This window comes from Meleagris gallopavo, chromosome 6 (assembly GCF_000146605.3).
Source record: "Meleagris gallopavo isolate NT-WF06-2002-E0010 breed Aviagen turkey brand Nicholas breeding stock chromosome 6, Turkey_5.1, whole genome shotgun sequence".
Classification (NCBI taxonomy): Eukaryota; Metazoa; Chordata; class Aves; order Galliformes; family Phasianidae; genus Meleagris; species Meleagris gallopavo.
This window is the reverse complement of record NC_015016.2, coordinates 40584427-40607394: the sequence shown is the minus strand read 5'-3', so window position 1 is coordinate 40607394 and position 22968 is coordinate 40584427. Positions and strand designations below refer to the sequence as shown.

At 38.6% G+C, this 22968-nt stretch overlaps 1 protein-coding gene across 1 annotated transcript in view; it reads left to right on the top strand.

Annotated features, from left to right (window-relative positions):
- Window positions 1-22968, top strand: part of MRPL3 (mitochondrial ribosomal protein L3) — a 28842-nt gene that overhangs the window by 586 nt on the left and 5288 nt on the right. Inside the window, exons 2-9 of the mRNA XM_010713085.3 lie at window positions 335-513; window positions 1356-1447; window positions 2480-2578; window positions 6360-6459; window positions 7776-7836; window positions 15499-15607; window positions 17129-17206; window positions 18068-18145. Coding sequence (XP_010711387.2) covers window positions 335-513; window positions 1356-1447; window positions 2480-2578; window positions 6360-6459; window positions 7776-7836; window positions 15499-15607; window positions 17129-17206; window positions 18068-18145 — 796 coding nt within the window. The remainder of the gene's footprint in view (window positions 1-334; window positions 514-1355; window positions 1448-2479; window positions 2579-6359; window positions 6460-7775; window positions 7837-15498; window positions 15608-17128; window positions 17207-18067; window positions 18146-22968) is intronic.

Genomic DNA, 22968 nt, shown 5'->3' with positions numbered 1-22968 from the left:
GGGGGGAGGGCTGCGTTCCACCTCATCCCTAGCGCTGCCGCTCCGGCCCTGGAGGTGTTGAAGAACCGTGTGATTGTGGCACTGAGGGACGTGGGCAGTGGGCATGGTAGGGGCGGGATGGCCGTTGGACTAGATGATCTTAGATGTTTTTTCTGGCCTTAATGAGTCTATGATTCTAAGGGTCAGCTGTTTGATTGTGGTTGAGTAGCTTGCTGGCATAATGCCTTTGTTACTGCATGCTGTATTACGCAGCGATATAGTCTTGCATGTAGCGCATCACAGACGTACGTGTCAGGGGTCATTGACACCCAAACTGTTTCCCACTCCTGGAAAGCTGGCAGCTGGGCTTTGCAGCCAGGCCTGTGCATGATGTAACGTGGTGGCACGAGCATCTGTCTGAAGAAAACGAGCAGTTCCTCAGGAATGCGACAGCGGAGGAGTACAGAGCGCTGACAGCCAGCAAGCTGTGCCCACTGAAGGACGAGCCGTGGCCGCTGAATGAGTGGAAGCCAGGTGAGAAAACCTTCTGAAACACCGAAATGGAAGTGAAATTATCCCTGTTGCATTCAGTAATACCAAAGTTCTGCAGCCTTTTTGTCTGTGACCTGTTTTCGCTCTCTGCAAGGCAAAAAAAGCACTTTGTTCCAAATTCTGTTGTCATCCACGTGGGTCTTCTCACGGCTTCACAGACTGTGTTAAGCTGTTGTCTGATGTCAAATGATGTGGCCTTTCTGAAGGGTCAAGAACTTCATGTTGTGCTCTAGCCAGTGAGACACTAGAATCATTGCAGAGAAGTGGGATGTATTATATTACAGTTCTTCTCATTGCAGCGGTATTTACAAGAACACTTTGAACTTTGCATGTTTTACATTCTCGGGGTTCTTTTTAGATTAATTCTTAGCTTATTATCTGAACATTGAGTGGCACTGGAACCAACCAGGTGCTGATTTGAACTGAAAGCTTCCCACAAGGATGTTAACACCTTGTGGTGTTTTAAATGGTTTTTAGAGAACTGATGCATTGCATTTACTTACAAAGAAATATATTGGATTTTTCAAGTGTCTATTCTCCATCAGAAGTGTTCTGTTTTTCAAGCTGAGGACTGTGGGAAGGCACACACTTGACAGGGTGCCTTCACCGTACAGTTACATTGTCAGAAAATGCAAAGAGTGGGGAGGGAATAAACTACTACAGGAGACTTTTTAATAGTTGGCTTGGTGCTAGGATTCTGCACAGGTGTTGTAATTTCACAGAAGAACAAATCTGAGACCTCACTGGCAGTTCTGTCAGTTCTGATATGACTTCTTTCAAATGTTAAGCATGGAGTTGCATTTGTGCTCTCTTCTGATCTGCAGATTCTGTCAGAGTTGGTGTTGTTGCGGTGAAACTGGGAATGATGCCAATATGGACCAAGTCAGGAAAGAAGCACGCTGTCACACTGCTTAAGGTGAAACAAGTCATGCTGAATTCCATCCCCTTTACTGTATTTGGATTAACCAGAAGTCTCAAAAGTGAAGTGTATCACTTTGCAGAGAAAGAAATTCCTTTAAAAAAAAAATATTGTGGCTCTGCATAGCACACTGTGGCTATTCTCTATGTGGGAGAGCAATGCAAAGTTGGATTACCCTTCCTGTTTGCTTTTTTTTGCCACCTTTCTGCACTTTCAGATTAGTTTTACGTTGGTTGCTGAATCTTTGTAGCCATGAGGCTGCTTCTTGGTATTTTCTGGCAGAGACTGCTGAGACGAAACTGTTTTGCATACCTGCTGCAAACCAGTGACAAATGGGGGCTGTGAAGGGCACAAGGGTTACAGGGTGAAGGAGCAGGGGGCCAAAACACAGGCTCTTATTGCATGCTTTGCAGCTGCTTCCAGTAGAGATTTCCATAGAATCGTTTGAATTGGAAGGGACCCTTAAAGGCCATCCAGGCCAACTGCCCTGCAATGAACAGGGACACCCACAGCTACATCTGGTGCTCAGAGCCCCATCCAGCCTGACCTTGAATGTCTCCAGGGATCGGGCATCCACCACCATTCTGGGTAACCTGTGCCAGTGCCTCACCACTCTCACTGTAAAAGATTTCTTCCTTATATCCAATCTAAGCCTCCCTTCTTTTAGTTTGAAACCATTTCCCCTTTTCCTGTCACAGAAAGAGCCTGTCCAGTTCTTTCTCATAGTCCCCCTTTAGATTATGCACATCTTGCTCACAGAAGATGGCAATGGGAGTTCAATAGAGCATTCACAAAAATGTAGGTATCATTTTACAAGTATATCCTCTAAGATAAGCTTTTAATTAATTAGAAAAAGAATGTTTATGGTAAAAGGGCAACACATGGCCTTGTCTGTACGCTCTATCTCCTGTTACACAAATATGAATGTAGAAGAGATGTACTTTGACATGCCTTCATAACCTCTTACTCAAGTATCGAAGCGTGAACATCTGCTTATGCTTAAGTAATCACTATTTCTCTTTTGTTAAGGTGCAAGACTGCCATGTTTTGAAGTACATTTCAAAGGAAGATTCAGGTGGAAAAAGAGCGAAGCTGCTTGTTGGAGGGAAAAATGTATCACCTTTTTTTGTAAGTGAACGGCTTTGGGTGTTTTTGTTGGAGTTGTTTCTCTTCTGATGACAGTGCAACAATAACACAAACAATTTTTCTAAAAGATGAATTGGCCAAGTCGATGTGTTTGGAATCTGATCTTTGTCATGCTCATGCTTCCTTATTTCCCTACTGCTAATCTCAGTTCTTGGTTAAGAGGTGTTTAGTGGTAATGCCTGCATAGGTCTGTTGAGATTGGTATTTGGCAGCTAGTTTTACTGATGAAGAAGTGTGAGATGAATTTTCAGGAAAATGGCTTCATGAACAGCAGTGATACCAAAACCACGCACTTGTTTGGAAGCCCCGCGCACCTGGTGCGGAGTTCCCAGCCTCCTTCAGTGCTTCTGGCCACCTCTCAGAGCTGTCATCATTGCTGATGAGGAAAATTGAATTATAGATCAAGGCAGGAACAGAGCTTTCCCTCAAAGAGTCTTTGTTTCTGTGATCCATTATTTCTACCAAGTATCACTTTTCACTTCTTGCAGTGTCCCAAGACTCATTTATTTGATTTAGGCAGGAAGGAGCACAGAGCCTGTGATTACTAAGCAGATTGTCTCCCTTTGAGATTCTGGTCTTTTTTTTTTTTTCATTTGGTATATCTCTTGGCTTTTTTCTTCCTTAAGCGTTCAGTGGGTTCATGCTGTATTTTATCATCATTGCTTCTACTTTTTGTGTGTTGCTTTGGTCCACTTCCACTTTCCAGCTGTGACATTTTTCCTGGAGAAATTGCAGCAGTGCTTTTTGTTTCCTATAACCTTGGTTTAAGACATTCGATAATTGTGAGAATCAAACAGCTTTCAGTTTGTATTCTGCACGTTAGACTCCATACAATTGATCTCTTTGTGAAGGTAATGTTGGCTGTGATTTAGTATTGTCGGAGTCAAAATATGCAAGGGACAAAGAGGAACAGAGAAACACATATAGCAGAGTGACATAAAAAGCCAATTCAAGCTTTTCCAATGATTCGCATTACGTAAATGATTCTCTTGGAGATTACTTTTTTCTATTGGTTTGGTTAAGCTTATCCAGGCTGGATGTGGCTCTGGGCAGCCTGGTCTGGTGGTTGGCGACCCTGCACCTAGGAGGGGGGTTGAAACTAGATAATCATTGTGGTCCTTTTCAACCCAGGCCATTCTACGATTCTATAATTTTAACGAAGATATTGACTGAGTATCCTTGGACAGATAAATCTGTGGTGAGGACCTGGCCTAGATCTGAGCATGTGTAGTTACCATCATCGTTGTCATCCTTGTATGGACTCCAGAGATTCTAAGAGAATTTGGCCCGTGGTTTCTGACCAATTATACTGCTCAGGAACCCAAAAGCGATCTGTTTTTCTGGTTTAACTCAGATTTGAGTCATTGCCTCCTATGTTTATCTTTCAGTGTGGTTTTTTTTTTTTCTCTCTGAAGTGTTTGAATGCAGGAATTAAAAGAAAGTGAAATGATTCTGTGTTGTGTGAGCATAAGCACTTTATTTTCTGTAAATTCCTCACAGGAACACCTGTCTTCCTTGGGTTCCTCACAACTGCTGATTTTTATTTTTTTTTAATTAATTTAACCCAGTGATTCCCTCAGTAATTTCACTGGCAAAGAGACTTTCATGTATTTCTTTTGAGTGTCAAATTCCTTAAAAAATAAGAAGTGTTTGTGTTTTGCATCAAGCTAGAAAGAAATTCTGGCTGGTGTGGCCCATTACAGCTTTTCCTCGTAGGAGAGATGCTCCAGACCCTTTGTTATTGCTTTGGCTCTCCGTTGGATTCCTTCTAGGAGTCCTTTTTGAACTGAGGAGCCCAGAACTGGACACAGTGTTCTGAATGTGGCCTCAGCAGGGCAGAGTAGAGGGGAAGAATCACCTCCCTCGACCTGCTGGCCGCACTCTTAATGCAACCCTGGGATATCATTGGACTTCTTGGCCACCAGGGCACACTGCTGGCTCATGGCTTGCTGACCATCAAGATACCCAGGTCCTTCTCCGCAGAGCTCATCTCTAGCAGGTCAGCCCCTAACCTGCACTGATGCATGCACTTATTCCGTCCCAGGTGCAGAACTTTATATTTACTCTTGTTAAATCTCGTCAGGTTCTTCCCTGCCCAGCTCTCCAATCTCAGTATAGTAACAGTTCTTCCAAAATATTTTTATGTTTCCCTGAAGTGAGGGCAGGTTCATTTTTTTCCTCTAACATCAGAAGACATTGTTGGTCTTTTTCAAGGAAGAACATTTGAGAATTCACTCAGTCTTCTCTTCTTGCCAGTGCTGCCTTTCAGAGGGCTTTGTAAAGGCAGAGGTGGCATGGCTGCTTGGAGACACCGTGCTAAGATAGAATAGAAAACAGAAAGGCTGGAGTGGGTTGTGATGGGAAAGCCATTTTCTCCCTTTGACTTTCAGGTACTTTTGTTCAACTGCAGTAGCTCCTTGCAGGACCTGTGCTGAGCACGTTGCTTCCCTCAATGCTCTCTGGGGAGGCGGTTGCACACAGCAGTGGAAAAGAAGGGTTGACACGCAGACATCTAGTGCAGGAGGGATTTGCTTTGTGCTTTTATCCTCCAGTGTGGTACTACACTTCCATACAGTTGTCGTCCATTAATGCTTTAGATGTTTGTGGTCTTTTGGGAGATTTTTTGATTTAATTGATGGCCTTTTTAAAAAAGATAGTATTATCTGAAGCATTTTGTACTGTGAAATCCAGTTTAGAAATCACTTAAAAGTAATTAAAAGAAACATCAGCCTTCAAAGGCTGTAACCATGTTTCCTCCTCAGGTGAGGACAGATTCGTAAAGGTAGAGGTTGGGGTTTATGGCTCAGTCAGAGCTGCTCCATCCTCCTGCTCCTTCATTTTTCATTCTCTTCTCGTAACACCTCACAACTTTTTAAAAGCAAAAGGAAACACAGCGTGCAGATTTTAAAGGTAAACAAAATCGGTTCTAAAGTTTGGTCTGAAAAAAAAAAAGCTTTATTTTGCTTGAGAGATAATTGCACCAAGCTCTTGAGAAGAGAAAGTCAGTGCTGTGACTGCCCAAGTGTGGCAGCACTGTCAGATGCTTCAGTTCCTTTCTGGAATTCATTTGAAGCCGAATCAACTGCATCGCTTTTTCCTGCAGCCTCAGTTAAGCGTTTCTGGAAGTTCTTGCAATGCCTGACTCTGTTGGTCTGATTTTATTTGTTAATGGGATAAATGTAATTTGTGGTGACGTGGAACTGAATGATTAGCAGCACTGAAAAGGAGCAAATGGTTTTCATAAAATTATAAAATCACAGAATGGTTTGGGTTGGAAAGGGCCTTAAAGCTCACCCAGTTCCAACCCCCTGGCATGGCCAGGGCTGCCATCTACTGGATCATGCTACCCAAAGCCCCATGCAACCTGGCCTTGAGTGCTCCAGGGATGGAGCAAATTTGAATTATTATTTACAATTTAAATTATTATTTAAATTTTCAGAACATTTTGAAAGGAGTTGAAGTCGTGAAAAAGCACTGATACATTTGAATGCGTGTGTTGTAAATGATTGGTTTCCTCCTCATGATCTTACAAATCTTCATTTACCTCTTGTTCATGCAATGCAGCTCTGAGCTAACTACTCAGACAATGAAGTGCAGACACAGGAATTATAATTGTATTTTATAGAGGGTTAAAATATTACTCTCAAGATAAAAATGGAGTATGATGTCTGTCTGGGTGGTGTTGTCCGCCTCTAATCACTTTCTGTGCTCTGAGTATTTTAAGATTTTTTTTTTCTTTTTTAATGGCTGCTGTTTGTTACAGAAATCAGAGGCTGAAATGGAAATTTTTAGAGAAGCTGGAGTACCAAGGAAGCAGAAAGTTACATCATTTGATGTGACAGATGATGCGATAATTAAACCAGGTAATCTTTTTGATCAGCTGACTTCGATGCAGTCATTTACTATCTGCCTTTTCTTGTAGATCTAATCCAAGTCAAAAAGTGTGTTACATTTTTGTTTTCTATGGAATTTTGCCAACTACTGCAGAACTCTTATCTCTCTGTCACTGAGCACAAACAAAGTTGTTTTGTATCGTTATTTGCTTCTAAGGATGTTTTTTAGCAAGGGCTATTTGATACAGTGCTGTAACTGATAAAAATCAAGTCTGCCATGAAGAGAAAGTCTGGAGTAATTAATGGAAGCAAGTGCTTGATATATAACAGTATTTCAGGTTTTCAATGCACTGATTTTTATTGAAGTCAATAGGAGAGTGTATTTTTAATCTGTAACATCCTTCATGTACCTCATCTTACATCAGTTGCTTGCTAATGACAGACATGTTAGCCCAGGCTTGTATGGGTCATAAAATAACATTTTTTAATGCGAGGATTTTTGTTCTTGAGCTATAGGGAAAGTTAACATCATTAATACAGATTTGAAAACCACATGGCATTAGTTGTGGACATGATATGATTAAAATTTCATTTCTTTAATTGACTACAACAGAGTGCAAGCTCTGCTAAAACTGTAGCTCTGTGATTCAGATCTCAGATCTTCAGATTAAAATTCATTTGTAATAAACGAGGTTATCAATTGTGTTTATCTTTTAAATGGTGCTTATAAAAGAATATTGCATTTGGACAAAAAAAAATGCTGAAGGCAAATCTTTAATTAAAATTTTAACTTTGATCAAGTGAGAAATTAGACTTGATTGAGTGATGTCATTGACCTACAGTAGCACTGGTCCTACTAAAAGATCGTGCATAGGTAATTCCCAAGTGGATGTTCTTCTGTTGCAGTCTTTGGCTTAGAAACACCAAGTCCAGAAAAGAGGAGAAACTGCAAAGTCTTTTTTTCTTTTTTTTTTTTGACCCCCAACCCCCTCCACACTTTGTGAGGTGCTAATTGTTACAAGGGGAGCATATTCTGTTTTCTTGCCAAGTTTGTTTATTATAAGTGTCTTACTTAATTCTGTATTTGGGGCTTTTTAATTTTTAAGTACAGCCCCAACCTCTCTTTCCTACTCATCTGAAATGGGGCTAGCAACTGAGAAAGGGGCTTAAGTTGCAATTAGAAAGCACCTATTTCAGTCACTGAGATTTATAAAGAACAAATAATACATGGATAAAAAAACAGAACTCTCTTTCCTGTGACTGTAGTCAAATGTGGATGGCAATGACCGATGCTGATTTGAGTGTTTTGGCACTTGGCTCAAAATGATCTTTCCTCTTCTTTGAAGGTACTCCTCTGTATGCTGCTCACTTCCGCCCAGGGCAGATTGTGGATGTTACTGCAAAAACGTACGTTCCCAGTGTTCTCATGTATGCTTTATCCTTCTGATGGCCTGGTTGAATTCTGCTGCTTTGGCTTGAATTTACAGCTCAGCAAAAGTTGAAATACAATTGCAGTGGAAATCAATTCTATCATTGGGTCAGAAATATCAGACTATTTTTCTCCTCTGAGGCTTTTGAATTTTGACATGGTTTGTAAACAGAAAAATCCTCAACCATTAGGGTTATGGTTCTGCATGTGCTATCTGTCACAAACATGGTGAGTGCTGAAGGGCTTGACACAGCCCAAGGAAGAGCTGCTCATGCTCAATACGGGCCTGGAGGTCAGCAGTGCAGCCTGTGTGATATGTGCAAGTGGGAGGGAGGAAGTGCCAAGAGGCCTCAACTCTCAGCAAAGCTGCCCAGTTTTGATTTGGTGAAGAGATGCAAAAAGATTAATGATGTTGACAGAAAGAAAAGCAAAATGATAGTGACTGCATTTAGCTGGACAACAGAACTGTCAAATTGCTGGATTGTTTTCTCTCATATTCCAGCTCATCTCTTCTGCCAGCAGCCACTAATGATCTTTTTGCTTTAACGTGGGAGGAATGATTTCCTCTCAGACCACAGTGAATGCCAAATTAGGATTGAAGTGGTAGGGGGTGTCAGAAGAGTATCTGGCATCTTGCCACAGGAACTAGTCATGCTTCATCTGTTACATACACGATTGCCATTGCTCAAGAGAAATGAGAACTATATCCATACATTAGCGAAGTGTTTTTGTTGCATTGTGCTACCAAGATAATATTTTCCATTTGATGTTTAATTTTTTGTGCAATGGAGATAACACCAAACTGGCTTTGTTTGAAGTGGCGTCCATTGTAATTGTCTCACACACATATTAGAAATGTCTAATACTACTCACAGGGCTTTGCATATATTGGGGGAAATGGACTGTTTCAACACGGCAGAATAGTCAGCTCTCATATGGCTCAACTGAATATACCTATAAGGGCACCTTATCAAGGAGTTCTCTGGAATTAGCATTTTTCTATGTCAGATTTGCTTATGCAAACTTGCACCTGGTGCATTATTAATTCAGCTTCTAAACTGTGTTCAGTGAGCAGCAGGTGGGAGGCAACGGCTTGTTTGTAAAGCAAAATACTTGCATAATCAGGAATACGAGCATTCCATGCATGCAGAGTGCATGTCACACTTGGTTAATGCAGAAGAGCTTTGTTTTTGTAGAGGTTATTTCCAAGTGCTTAGGAAGGCTTCTTGGCACCTTAAGAGATACTGGTAAGCATCCTCAGAATTCTGATTTCTATCTCACTGTGCAACATTTGAACCTACGAGCACATTTGAACCGTCGAGAACAGACAATGTTCCTGCCTGTGTTCAGTGAATCCATCTCCTCTTGTTAGACAGTATTTTCATCTATTTGTGTGATCCAGTTTTGGAAATTAACTATTTGTACCACTGATACTCGCAGCATGTCATCCTGATGTAGAGATGCCCGGTGTAAAGGGAGAAGAAAAAATTCTTAATCTGAAAGGAGAAATCAGGATTTTCTTTATCATGGTTTTTCTGTTGGTATGATTCCCTAATCGTTCCAGTCTTTGTATGTCTCATATTTTTTTTAAGCCTCCTTCTGTGCCATTCTCTCATTCTGACTGTTACTTTAATTAAATAATAGCCACTCTTCTGGAGCTCTGCATTATATTACCTTGATTGTTGGGACATAATTAAATTATTTGAGTACACTTCAGTTTTTCTTTAGGTATTTACCTATTATTATATTATTCCATATAATATCATCCAGTGTTTGTTAGTCCCATTCTTGGATGGGTTTTGTTTTTATTTTTCAGAATACTGTATTCATCATTCTTAGTTACTGTACATATAAGGAATACAGATTTCACAAAAATATCCAAGAAATGCTTTGATGAAGAATGAACAATTTATCTTGGGAATGATGACAGCATTGGTCTGTAGCATTAGGGCTGCACTTCTGGATAGAAATGAGAATATGTTTGTTGTTAGACTTGTGTCGGGACCACACTGAAGAGGATACATCTTCTCCTTTCTGTAGGAGGAGGGAATCTGTGAAGGTTTGGTCTGTAGGCTGAAATTAGCCTTTACTCTCTAGGGTTTCATTTGTAGAGATGATGTAGGCACTTGGAGGTCAGAAGCCATATTGGCATTTTGAGAAGTTATGTAAGAATATTGTGCTGAGTCACAGCAGGAGGCAACTTCTATTTCCCTGATTCAAACAGTTACGGATTTAAAAGCCAATAATTGCTACCACTGCTAGTATAGTTTTTAGAAATACTTATTACATTAACACGTACTTCACATTTTTGAGATTGTCAGGATTTCTTTTTATTTGTGAAAAACAATGAAGTGTGCAATGCTGGAAGTCACATGGGTGATCATAGCAATGCTACTTTTCATAACATTATTAATTGCATTAAAAAAAAAAAAGAAAAAGAAAGAAAGTGTGCCACCCCTGTAAGGAGGGAGTATAGTGGGATATATGAATGATATTTAAATGTTTACCAACTGTTAATGATCCAGATGAGCACAGTATTCCTTTGTACGCTTCCTTCTGCCAAGGGGAAAATCAGAAATGTGATCCTTAAACACGATAAGTTTTTTTTTGTTGTTTGTTTGGTTTTTTTTGTTTTTTTTGTTTTTTTTAGTTCTCTATTGTATGTTAAACAAACTACTAGTATTATGTTTCAGAAAAGACTTGGTTGGTATCTTGGTTAGATTTGATTACCAAAATGTAGGGTAGGTTTTTTGTTTGTTTTCTTGGGGATATCTGCTTATAAACTTTCCTTGGAAATATCATCTTTTGAAATGTTTTGATTCATTTATATCTCTGAAGAAGAGCACTCACAGCAACAAGAAGACTCAGCTAGGGATAGAGAGAGTTTGTTTTTATATGAAGTCCCTTAATTTGCTCAGCACAGTGTGCGTAGCTTCTAAAACTCTGACAGTAGGCGGTGTGTCTGGGAGCTGTCAGTCTTGTTAGTGCTGAATTTTTTTCTTAGTACTCGTCAGCAATTTAAAATCCAGTCCTTAAATTTCATAGTAGTTTTTAAAGTAGGCTTGTCCTCTGTTTCAGAGGTATGTATCAAAAATGCATACTGTTGAGAACTGTGTTTGGCACAGGAGTAAACCTCACAATTCCTGTGGCCTGCTAGTCATTTTTAGCCCTAATATTCTTTAAAATATATAGCACAATCCAGAAATGATTCTGTTAAGGACTGTGCTTATTTGATGTGTTTGAGCTGGCATAGCTCGCCAAATAGGTGGTGGTGTTTCCTTCTACACAGCTCTTCTAGCTTGCTGCCACCATGAGGTACATGAAGGAAAAGTACTCTGTGTTGTATCTGTTCTTCACTGGTCAGGCTTTCAACTGGACCAGTCGCATGCCCCAGCTTGCTCCTCAGTGTGGTACAAAGATGTCCAAAACATGAGGTGGGAGGAGGTGGGACTGGGCCTTGAACTGGTAGCCTGAGTGCTGGATGGAGCACGAATTGGAATAGATTTTTTTTTCTGCCGCTTCTTTGCCTTTCACGTGAACATTTTTTCAAACTCATGAAACGTCAGAAATTTTGTCACTCCAAATAGCCGAACGTAATTATTTTTGAAATGTGCAAATGGTGACTTCTTGTGTGGTTAGTGGCTTTATTTGAGCTTCATGGCTAACAGCATCATCTGAATCCAAACGTATTCTCTGTAGTCATCTGAAATAATTTGACTGAATAGGTGGAGTCCTTTTCCTCTACAGTATCTAAATAATTTTTCTTTAAATCGTCTAAGTTCAGTAGTGTGCCTTAAAGTATGCCTTAATTACAGTGCTTTATTTTGGTACCTTTCAAATGAATGTTGGGTCATTAGTTACTGGCATTTTGCTTCTATCAGACCTAGAAATTGAGGTTTTGTAAGAACTGTGTGGTTGAATTGAACGGCTGCTTTACAGCAGGTGAGGTTAGAACAACTGTGTCTAATTAAACTCTATTTCTAGCTCTACAGAATGATTATTTTCATTTCATTTAACGTTCATGTTAGTTTTGCATATTGTTGCCTGTGGTTCCTTTATGGGATCCCAGCAGTCATGCTTCAGTGGAGCTAAGTAAAGTAAGTGACTAAATTTAGTGTATTACAAAAGAGTACATATTTGATATACTGTCAAGCCTAATGAAGATAGGTCTGATGCATACTTGTTCAGGTATTGTTTTAGTCCTTGATTCAAGCCAAGACAACAGGTAGTAAGTGTCTTATCAAGAAATCTTAACAATGCAAGTAGGATGAGAAATGTTGTATTTTAATGTAAGTTTTTGATAACCATCTCTCAGATACCACACATGCAACTTGATTCTTTCAGAGTAGAATCTAGATGTTAATTCTGTTTGAAATATGGGTCTAGATTAAGGTCCCACTATGCAAAATCACAGTGTTTTTGAAAATATTTTAAGTTAGCAGAACTATACTTAGTAAAAAATTTTGGAGGTGCACCTTTTCTTATACATGTTTGAGTTTGTTTGAAATTAGAATTGTATGTTTACATTTAAGGATTTCATAGAAAAAAAATCTGAGGCATTCCTAGATGAGGTGGTGATGTAGATCATCAAAAGAAAAGTAACTCTGGGAAAGATAACATGTTTCATTGGTATCTTTTACGGGTAGTCCTATTGTATTTCATATATGGTAACTATATGCTATGATCTTTTGATTTTGGACTAGCTCACACTAAGAAATACTTGGTGGAAATGAACTCACAAGACTTATTAACATAAAGAGGATGTAGCATTCTCATACTGGAATTTTCTGTTTTGTTCACTTTTGGAAAATATCACTTTTGGTTTGATAATATTTTTTTGCACGTGACTGGTGATACTTGCTGTATTAATTCACACTTAGTAACTTTTAAAATGAGTGAAGAGAGCAGCAAAGCAATCTGCAATTAATTGGTGATAAGAGCTGACAGCTAGCATCTGTTCAGAAGCTGACAACAATGTATTACAAATAATTGTTCTTTTTAGGCAGAATTCAGAAAGTTAAATACAACTTTATACTGGTATAAATCTGATTTTTCAGCATTGTTTCTTGAACAGCATGCATCTTAAATTCTTTTCCTTGCTTATATAAGTTACTAGTTTCAAAACCACTTTGCATTTCATACAATTGAAAGAATGTAAGATCTTTGCACTAGAAGTAAATTTTAAGTGATGAAAAAATTATTCATAATATTTATTCTTTGCATATAATAGAGAAATTGCTACTTGAGAACAGATCACAGACTCATCAACATGGACTCAAGTAGCAAGTATGATATTCTTCTAGAGTGACCAAGGAAGTTTGGCTGAGCTAGTAAATGCCTGATTGAACAGTCCTCCTTTTTACTTGGGTTTAAATAGGTCCTAGCAGTTCCATAGTGAATTTTAGACTTTGTTTGATTTACATAATCCTGTGGCTTTTATTCTGGCTCCAGCTTCATTTCAGAAAAAAAGACTGGAAAGACCTACATACTGTCTATATAATCGCTTTTCATCTTGACGTGTTTAAAGAATGTTATATACAGCTCCAGAGTGAAACAAAACTAGAGTTCCTTCTTACTAAATTATTTATTAAAAACTATTTTATTTCGTTTATGTAATTTATAAAATTTTGTTTTGAATCATAATGATGATTGAGGGTCATGTTGAGTGGAAAACTAAAGTTCAGAAAATGATAAGATCAAGTTCATTTGTAGGTAATTCAATGACCTTCAGCCAATTCTTAACATGGGAGAAATGAAACTATTCTAAAGAATGATTGAATAAATATGATGAAAGAGCGTTGGTAGTTAGTAAAGCTTTAAACATTAGGAAAAATTCTAATTTCACAATTGAGATCTCTTTCTTGACCTTTATCAGAATATTTCAGATATTGATGACTGTTTTCATATTCCAGATCAACAGATACCTGAGAAATGTAATGTTTACCAGTATACTCTTTTTTCCAGTCTGTACAAACTTTCTATACGTTTTCTTAAGGTTTTGATGTTATAAACTGAACGTGTGTTTAGCTGAAGAGAAGACTAATAGTAGATAAGCATGGTCTATTGCATCATTATATAAATCATTAAACTCTAAGAACTCTTGTGATATCTTCCTCCACTTGATGAAATATTTTCTCAAAAGTCACCTCTTGGATATATAAAAATGCAATCCTGCTAGAAATACTTAATATTTTACTGGAAGGTACAGTATACAGGGTTCAAAATTGTTGATTTCTTAGAAGTGATCTGAATGAAATGAAACATTGAAGTGGTTCATGACTTCAGGTATTTTGCTTCTTGGTTGAAGTTGACAGTAGCGTTTTCTTTTGAAATAGTGATTTAGATGGCTCTATGGTTTTCTATGAATTGCAAGAATATTTCTGCAGCTAAAGAATTAATCATGGCCCCTGGTGTGCTCTCTCTGCTAAGTGCACAGCTGTTGTGTGACGCACTTGCTCTTGGCTTTGGAGAGTTCGCTAATTCCATCTTCCAGTGGAGATGCCAGAAGCAGTCTACTTGGAAAACATGGCTGTAAGAGATAGTTTTAAAGGAAACAATTGCTGTAGGCAAGTAGACCACCAATCAGAGAAGTATTCAAGTGGAAGAGAAGAGAATCTCCTTTTGAAAATGTCGGTGTTTTCAGCAGCATTTGTCTATTTTTCTCTTCACTTCTGTGATCAGGAAAGATGACAAAGTGTTGTCCATAGGTACAACATGGAAGTATGCATGATTATTGCCAGTTTTATTTTCCTGTGTTGGGGTGGAAGGTTCTGATGCTGCAACTACCAGGACTGTGGCATTGGGAAGTGCATTAGCGGAGAAAGGTTCTCTGTAAATTGGATCATCTTGTTACAATAATTAAATGATCAGGGCAGCCACAAGCCCTCTGGACAGATTTTTCCTTTTGGAAACTGACTGTGGATTTAAGCACACACTGTAATCTGCTTTTCTTTCGTGTAACAGTGAGCCAGATTTTCCTGTTGAGTCTCTCCTTGCAGTAAACAGAACTCCAGAGCCAGTAGTTATATTTGCCTCAAATATTGAGGCATTGAAGATGCATTTATTTGATACTTTGTTTTAGAGCTTGTTTGTCAGATGAGTCCAGATCAAATGTGTTAAATGCTTTCACTACAGACTGTGTAGTGAAAACAAGCTGTGTTCAAGAGATGAACCTATTGTAGCTGGGAGAAGAAATGTTCCTTGGTTTATCTTGATGACAGTCCAAGCAGCCATACTCTCCCTTTCTTGACACTGCCTTTCATTAAGTTGTGGTATATTTTGTTATACAGCTGCTTTTGGTTTGGGGTTTTTGTTTTTATGTTGACATTGGTTAAAATTTTTTCATAATATCACATAAGTAACAGCAAGGAACATTGTATATCATTGCAGCATGACTCCTTCATCACACTTCTTACTCTCTAAAGCAACACTGAAGTATTGTACCAGAATATGTTCATTGTATAGATTATTTAAATTGTATAGATATATTTAAAATATTTTCTTGTATCTGATGAACTTTGCTAAAAGTAAAAAGTAAACATTTATAAAATGTTTATGAGTCTGACTTAAAGTATTGTTTATTGCTGGAAACTTTACTGTAAGTCTAACCCAGACTTATTTCTTTATTGTCTTCTTTACAGAATTGGTAAAGGCTTTCAAGGTGTCGTGAAAAGGTGGGGATTTAAAGGTCAGCCTGCCAGCCACGGCCAAACTAAAACTCACAGACGTCCTGGAGCAATATCTACCAATGTAAGGATTCTTATGCCTTCCCACTTTCTGTTGCAAACATTCTCCTGTGTATTTAGAACTACTAACTAGAAATGAATTATCTGCTCTGTGGTAGCAGAGAACCCCAGCTGTTCCAAATGAGATTCAGAAACCTGTATAATGAACAGTGCAGATAACTGTATGAGTATACTGTATTGCTGGTAAGTAGCTGAGCAAATTGTGGTATCTTGTACTACAGCTGAGAGAAATAGTCTTAAAACTTCACAGAGAATTCTAAAAATCATTTCTGCATTAGAGAAGATTTACTTGTTGTTTTATGCTGCAGGTATTGTGCTGTTCTCTGCAGAAGTAGATGGCTGTACTGTGGAACCCCCAATTGCTTTTGTCACTTACACTGGTTTGCGGAGCTGCTTAATGAGTTCTTTCATCCCAGAAGTAGTTCCTTGGCTTCATAGGCTTTTTAAGCAGACTATGAAATATTTTCATGTTTTAAACTATAAGCAATATTACTTTAAAAAATTTTTGGAACAGATACATTTTAAATTCTGTCTCTGTAATGTTTGCACAACATTTAGGCTGAACTAAGAGGACTTTCTGCTATCTAGCTTTGCTGCAGAATTAAAACCAACAGAGTCACAGTACTGAGCCTGAATTGTCTGTAATTTTCCAGTCTAGTGCTGACCACCTCAGGTGTTTTTGTAATCCTGCCCTGTGCAGGACAGAATTGTGAGCTTTACTGCAGTTGATTTTCTGAAATAAAGGCTTTCCAAGAAGCTGAATAAATAAAGACAATTAATTATTAATACGATGCTATAGGAGGCTGAGGCAAAACCCTGGAAAATACTATAGAACTGAAAATTATTTAACTTATTCAATTATTCTTGCCTTTTTTTTTTTTTTGCTGCTTTTTATTCTCCAGGCTATTCCCAGCCAAGCAAAAATGTGATAGAAAAATTAAGCAATAGCAAGAAGTGTCATTTTGGATTCTGAAGAAAATACATGCTTTAAAAAATCCATTGTACCTAAGTATAATGTATAAAACTCATGGGTTGGGTGAAGGGAGAAGTTAAAGTTTGTCTTAACTATGGCAATCTTCTAAGGCAGGACTGCTCTGGAGCTCTACTGGCACCCACAAGTATTTTAGGCATGTTTGCCAGTTGCTATTGGCTGCCATTTAGATGAGAGTGGTGTGATGACAGCGGTTTCAAAGAACTGCACCTTATCTTCTTTTTCACTAAATGAATATATGGGATGAGTGAATATTTTGTCTGAATCTATAACAATTACATATTAAGCAAAGCTAGAATCCCTTAGTGGTTACAGCAATGTTATTTATAGTGGCTTTATGGTTGAGGTCAATTATTTCAGAAAACACACAAAGTAATACTTAGCATCCAGCAAGTAAGGATTAGCATTTTAAATGCTTATCAATATTACATCTTTTTAACATTGTAAATACCAGCCTATTTTCCTTGCTGCTACTCTCAAGTTTCTAGGAATACCTTTTGCAAATATATAATTTTGAGGTCTGTTTTTATCTAGAAAGTTTCCAGAGTTTTCCCTGGAAAGAAAATGCCTGGTAAAATGGGTAACATCTATAGGACGTCTTTTGCATTAAAGGTAAGTCTGACTGTACTACAGTGTGAATAAGGTGGTTGCATCACCAAGCAGGTGGACTTAGCTGTATGTCATGGTGTACTGTCTGCTGTTTTTGCCAGCAGTAAGCTTATTTGAAAGACAGTAGCAGCAAACGTGTGTTCCTGTCTTTTTGTGTCTTACAAAGAAGATGTCTGAAGTTTGTTTACATGTACGTAGTCCAAGGGGACTGTGATTTCAGATGACTCTTCCACAGCTCTTGTTTTGCACTCTGTCCCTAGACCTCTGCCTCTGCAACAGAAAAAGCATGAGGCTTCTGGTGTCCTTCAGTGAATATTTTCATGCCATTCCGCCTGTTCAAAGCCTATTACATCTACTGTTCTGTCTCTGCCAGCAACCTCTGCAGTTTGCACAAAAAGCATATTAGCCTCTAGGCTGCAACAAAGCATGCTGCTGCCTTCTAACTAAAACTAATGATTCATAACTAGAAAACATGCTTGTTCAGTTGAGCACTTCATGGAACTTAGAAACTGACAAATGGTTGCAATAATGTTTGCATGAACATATTTGTCTTAATTTGTCACATAGGAGTTTTACAATGGCTCTTAGTTGTTAGGGGGGAAAAGAGACTTGGGAGTTTCAATTGGGCTGCCTTAACCTGCCTGACTTAAGCCCCTTAAAAGTGTTTAACAGACTCCTGAATTAGAAGGCTGTGCACTCCAAATAGCGTATGGCTGAATGTTGTGGCACATTAAGGTCTCTGCAGAACATTCTTCTTCCTCAGAATACCAGCTCCAGTTATTCAGTTTGTGCTTTGCTCAGCTGCCATTTGTAAAGCTGGAATAAGAATGAGCTCAATAATGTTATGGTTTCTTTGTCTTCTAGGTGTGGAGGATCAACACAAAACATGATATTATTTATGTACATGGCTCTGTTCCAGGTCACACGAATTGTCTGGTGAAGGTATGTGGGCTAGTTTCAAGTTTCCAGTGTTAGTGGCTGCTAAGCTCTATTCTGTTCTGTTATTAAAACAGGGAAGAAAAAAAAAAAGAAACATGGTTGAATGCAATCATCATTTCTTTAGAGTTCAATCTTGTACTACTGAATTAAAAAGCAAGTAGGATCAGCTCTCTGAAACAGTGGTTAATAGGAGCAGTGGATCACTGCTTAAAAAGTTCATTCTTAGGTTTGCAATAGGGTTGTGCATTTGTGTAGCATGTGATAAGCCAGCAATTACTGGAATTCAGAGTAAGTGTCTCAGGGCTAGGTGCATCCTCTTCTAATCTGAGTCAGTAGTATGTTGGTGAAATCTCCAGAATGTTATTTAAGGGCTGTTTTCATGAACAGAATACACAAACACAGCAAGCACTGCCTTAAAAGTTATTCCAGGCACTCACATACATGGCAGCACTTAGCTTTCTAAGAAGTAATTGAGACAGCTTGAGATCACAATAATGAGTTCCCTTTGCAATCAGTATAAATGTATCTATGACATTTGACAGAATTAATTGTTAATTGCTAATTTTATGGAGAGCATTTTAAGATTATTTAAGAGACACTGAAACAGTGAGAAGTCTGTGTTTTTACAATGTAAATAATTTACATCAAAGCAAGGCAAATACTTTCGAAGATTTTTTTTCCAGAATAGATTTTTCTTCCTATTAAGTATATTCTACACATTTGCAAATCAATTCCTTGTAAGTTGTTCCTTTTCTGACTTAACATGTTGATATAAAATATCTCTAGTAATGTTGATTATAAAGATCACCAGATATACAGGCATGTTTATAACAAATATAGTTTAAAATCCTCAAAAGTACTGTAAGGATTTAAATGATCTTCCTTTAAGTGATCTCTTGAGAAGCTACAGAGTTTAGGAAGTTCTGATGTTTTGAACAAGTCTATTATGTTCTTGGACTATTTTTACCATGAACGTTTCTGATATGTATTGTCTGGTTGTGGAGGAGAAGTCCACAGTGGCTGGGCATTAGGTAAAGTAGAGCTAGCTTCAGAATAGGTGTTTTACAGCAAAATGTTTCTTTTTGTGTTTCTCTCATTGGAAAGCAGGCCCTTTTTCTGAGCAAGACATGTATGAATTGCTTTGATTGTCATGTCTGCTCCAGGCCTGGATAATGACTTTACACACTTCTCTCCCAAGATTTTGAAGATCAAATGGGTAAACATGTTCAGGAGAAAAACTTTTCCAGGGGAGCTTTTCTGCAAAATCCCTGTGCACTACATAGGTGACATAAAATGAAGGCTATAGTTTTATTGGTTTTTCATTGGTCTATCAAAATGAATGACCTAGTCTTCAGCTTTGTTCTAAGCATCTTTGTTCAGCCTGAGACTTGAAACTGATGGATAACTTTACATTAATTTGAGGTTTAATTAAGTGTGAATTTGTTGTCAATCGTATTTTTAAATCACGTATGTATACGAGCAATGTAATGTAGCTGAAAAAATGATTAACATTTGATGCCCTGTCCTTATTGTTTGATCTTAATAGTACTCTTAAGCAAGAACTATTGTTGCAGAAGGTTATGCATCTTTGTAATGCTGTTAAAATCCGTCCACACTTAAATGGTCCAGTGGCAAATGAATGTACCCATCTCAGATCTCCTTCCTGCAAAGATGTGTTTTATGAAACCGTTGAGACTTTGAATACAGTTCTTATTTGTACTAACTAAAGACTTTTATTCTAACTAGACTCAGTAGGTTCTTCGTTTTTCAGGTTTCTAAGTAAGTTAAGAGAAGAAACACTTATTGAACATCTATAATATAACCTGTTTTTATACATATTTATGTATGCCATGAATCAGTGCTACCTTGTTGATCAGACACTATACATTTCTGTTTGGAGAAGAACTTACTGGAAATGTGCTTTCTTTTATGATTAATCTCTTCCACCTTTTTATTTCAATTTCACCTTTTCTTTGCTAAGAAATTACTCTTGCTTTGTCTGGAACATATCCCCTTTGCCAGCTTGGCTTTTCTGTTTTTGTTCTGAAAGCAGTCCTGCTGTTAGCTTAAAAAAAAAATGCTTGAGGCAGCAGTACTGCCATTTTCAACAAACTTGTTGACAGGAGACTGCTGGGCCAAGCCATCTGAGCACATCCAGTAAACAACTGTGTTGACATCTGTAATGTGAAGAGGATAATGGACTTTGATTGTCAGGGCAGTCTACTGCATTAATAGCTAAGAGCTTGCCATTTCTAGTGGCCATTTCTGTTCAGTTCACTCACCACAGATAATGATTGGAACTTTATCCTAATATCAAAAGTAAAGATGGCTTCATAGCTTTTTTTCAAGTGATTTCCGCATTATTATTACTATAAAAGATGAGGAAGAGGCTGAGGTACTCAATGCCTAATTTGATCTGTCTTTAATGGTCAGAACAGTTATTCTCAGGGTACTCAGCTCCCTGAGGGGATGGGGAATAGAATAATCCTGCCTGTAATTCAGGAGGAAACAGCAATCTCCTGCTCCAACGAGACTATCACAGAGCTATGGAGCTGGATGAGACCCACCCAGGGGTACTGAGGGCACTGTCAGAGGTGCTCACCAAGCTACTTTCTATCATTTATCAGCAATCCTGATCAACCAGGGAGGTTCCAAACAACTGGAGACTGGCCGGTGTGATGCCTATGTACAAGAAGGGTCAGAAGGTGGATCCAGAGAACTTCAGGCCTGTCAGCCTCAGTATTGAAAATCTTATAGAGCAGATCATCTTGAGTGCCATTACACAGCATCTACAGAACAGCCAGAGAATCAGGCCTAGACAGCACGTGTTGGTTCTTGGAAGGCAGGTTCTGCCTGAGCAACCTCATCTCTTTCTATGACTGGGTGACCTACCTAGTGGCAGAGGGAAGGGCAGTTGATGTAATCTACCTAGAATTTAGTAAAGCCTCTGTCTTGCACTTCATCTTGAGAAGCTGACAGCGTGGAGAGGTGTACTCTTCACTGCATGAAAAACTGGATGCCAAGAAGGCCAGTGCCATCCTGACTTGTATCAGAAGCAGTGTAGCTGGCAGAACTAGGGAAGTGATTGTTCCTGTACTTGACACTGATGAGGCCACACCTCAAGTACTGTGTTCAGTTTTGGGTCCCTTACTGCAAGAAGGACACTGAGGCCCTGGAGAGATCCAGAGATGGGCAGTGAAGCTGTGAGGGGTCTGGAGCACAAGTCTTATGGGGAGCAGCTGAGAGAGCTGGGATTGTTCAGTCTGGAGAAGAGGAGGCTCAGGGGAGACCAGATTGTTCTCTACAACTGCCTGAAAGGAGCCTGTGCTGAGGTGGGGGTCAGCCTCTGCTCCCAGGTAACAGTGATAAGATGAAAGGGAATGGCCTCAAGCTGTGCCAGGGGAGGTTCAAGTTGGGCATTAGGAAGAATTTCCAAAAGAGCAGTGAGGCAGTGGCACAGGCTGCCCAGGGAGGTGGTGCAGTCACCACCCCTGAAGGTGTTCAAGAACCGTGTGGATGTGGCACTGAGGGACGTGCTCAGTGGGCATGGTGGGGATGGGATGATCCTAGTGTACTTTTCCAGCCTTAATGATTCTGTGATTCAGAGTGACACAAAGCACTTTTCTGACTGCTTTGCTGTCTTTTAGTTTGATGATCAGAGTCTGTGTTAATTGTACTTGTAATATACCTATCTTTTTTCAAATATTTCAAGTCATAGTTATCTGAAATTTAAAAGTCCAGTGTCTTCAGATATGGTTTTTGGCATACATATTTCAGAGTTGCAGCTATTTGCATTATTAGAAATGAAGGTTGAGGTAGAATTAGGTATTTCATCCCTTAGGGCTGTCTGACTAACATAGTAGAATATGTGAAGGAGCTTGGCCAAATTGCTGCAAACTCAGACTTTCATGGATTTTTTATTTTAAAATCTGTTTTGAGATGAAGGTACAGTACTCATTTGTGGTGGTTTTTAGTTTGTTTTGAGTATTCCTTCCATGTTTGTTGTTTTGTTTTGTTTACATACAGACTTTGGCTTTCTTTACATTGATGTATAGCTATTTGTAGCTGAGGAGAGAAATCATAGGATATTAGCTTTCATTATAACTGTTAGTTGCACTAAATACCTGTCTGTAAATAGGTAGGAGTAGTGTCTGGGGGATGTGAAACCATCTGTCTTTGAGCTCAAGAAGTGAAATATCACATAATACTCTTCTCTGTCTGCCTCTCAGAGGAAAGCATTTTTTGTTCAGTACCCACTCTTTGTTGCTTGGTAACCATTAAAATCACAGTGCACCTTAAAGCATATATTTATTTCATGTTACATATTTTTGGAAACTTAGTGCATCAGCTGATGGAGATGAAACACTTAGATTTTTTTCAAGTTTCATTATCAGCACAAAAGGTGCAGAATATGGGGATCAGTGGATTCCTGCTTTAATTAGAACACAGTTTTCATTTGATATTGCATGCTGAACCATAAAGTTAAATAACTGACACAAGTAACGTTTCTAACCAACTGGAAAACCAATCAACGAAGCTTACTTTAGCATGGATTTCTTTCTCAATGACAAGGTCTAACAAAGTTAAGACAAACTATCAGCACTGTAGAATGTGTGGAATTTTTTGTTCATAGTGTGGTGTTGCAGAATGAACATCAGTACATTACTGTGTTGTGCCTACTGATAACCTCCCTCAGGTAATACCTGTTACTCTTGCTGTATCTTTTTAGATTATAGAACCTAGAGTTAACTACTGTGGTACTGATTCTCTGGGGGAAATAAAGCTAATAGGTTTAGTTGGTTGGGTTTTTTGTTGGTTTTTCTTTT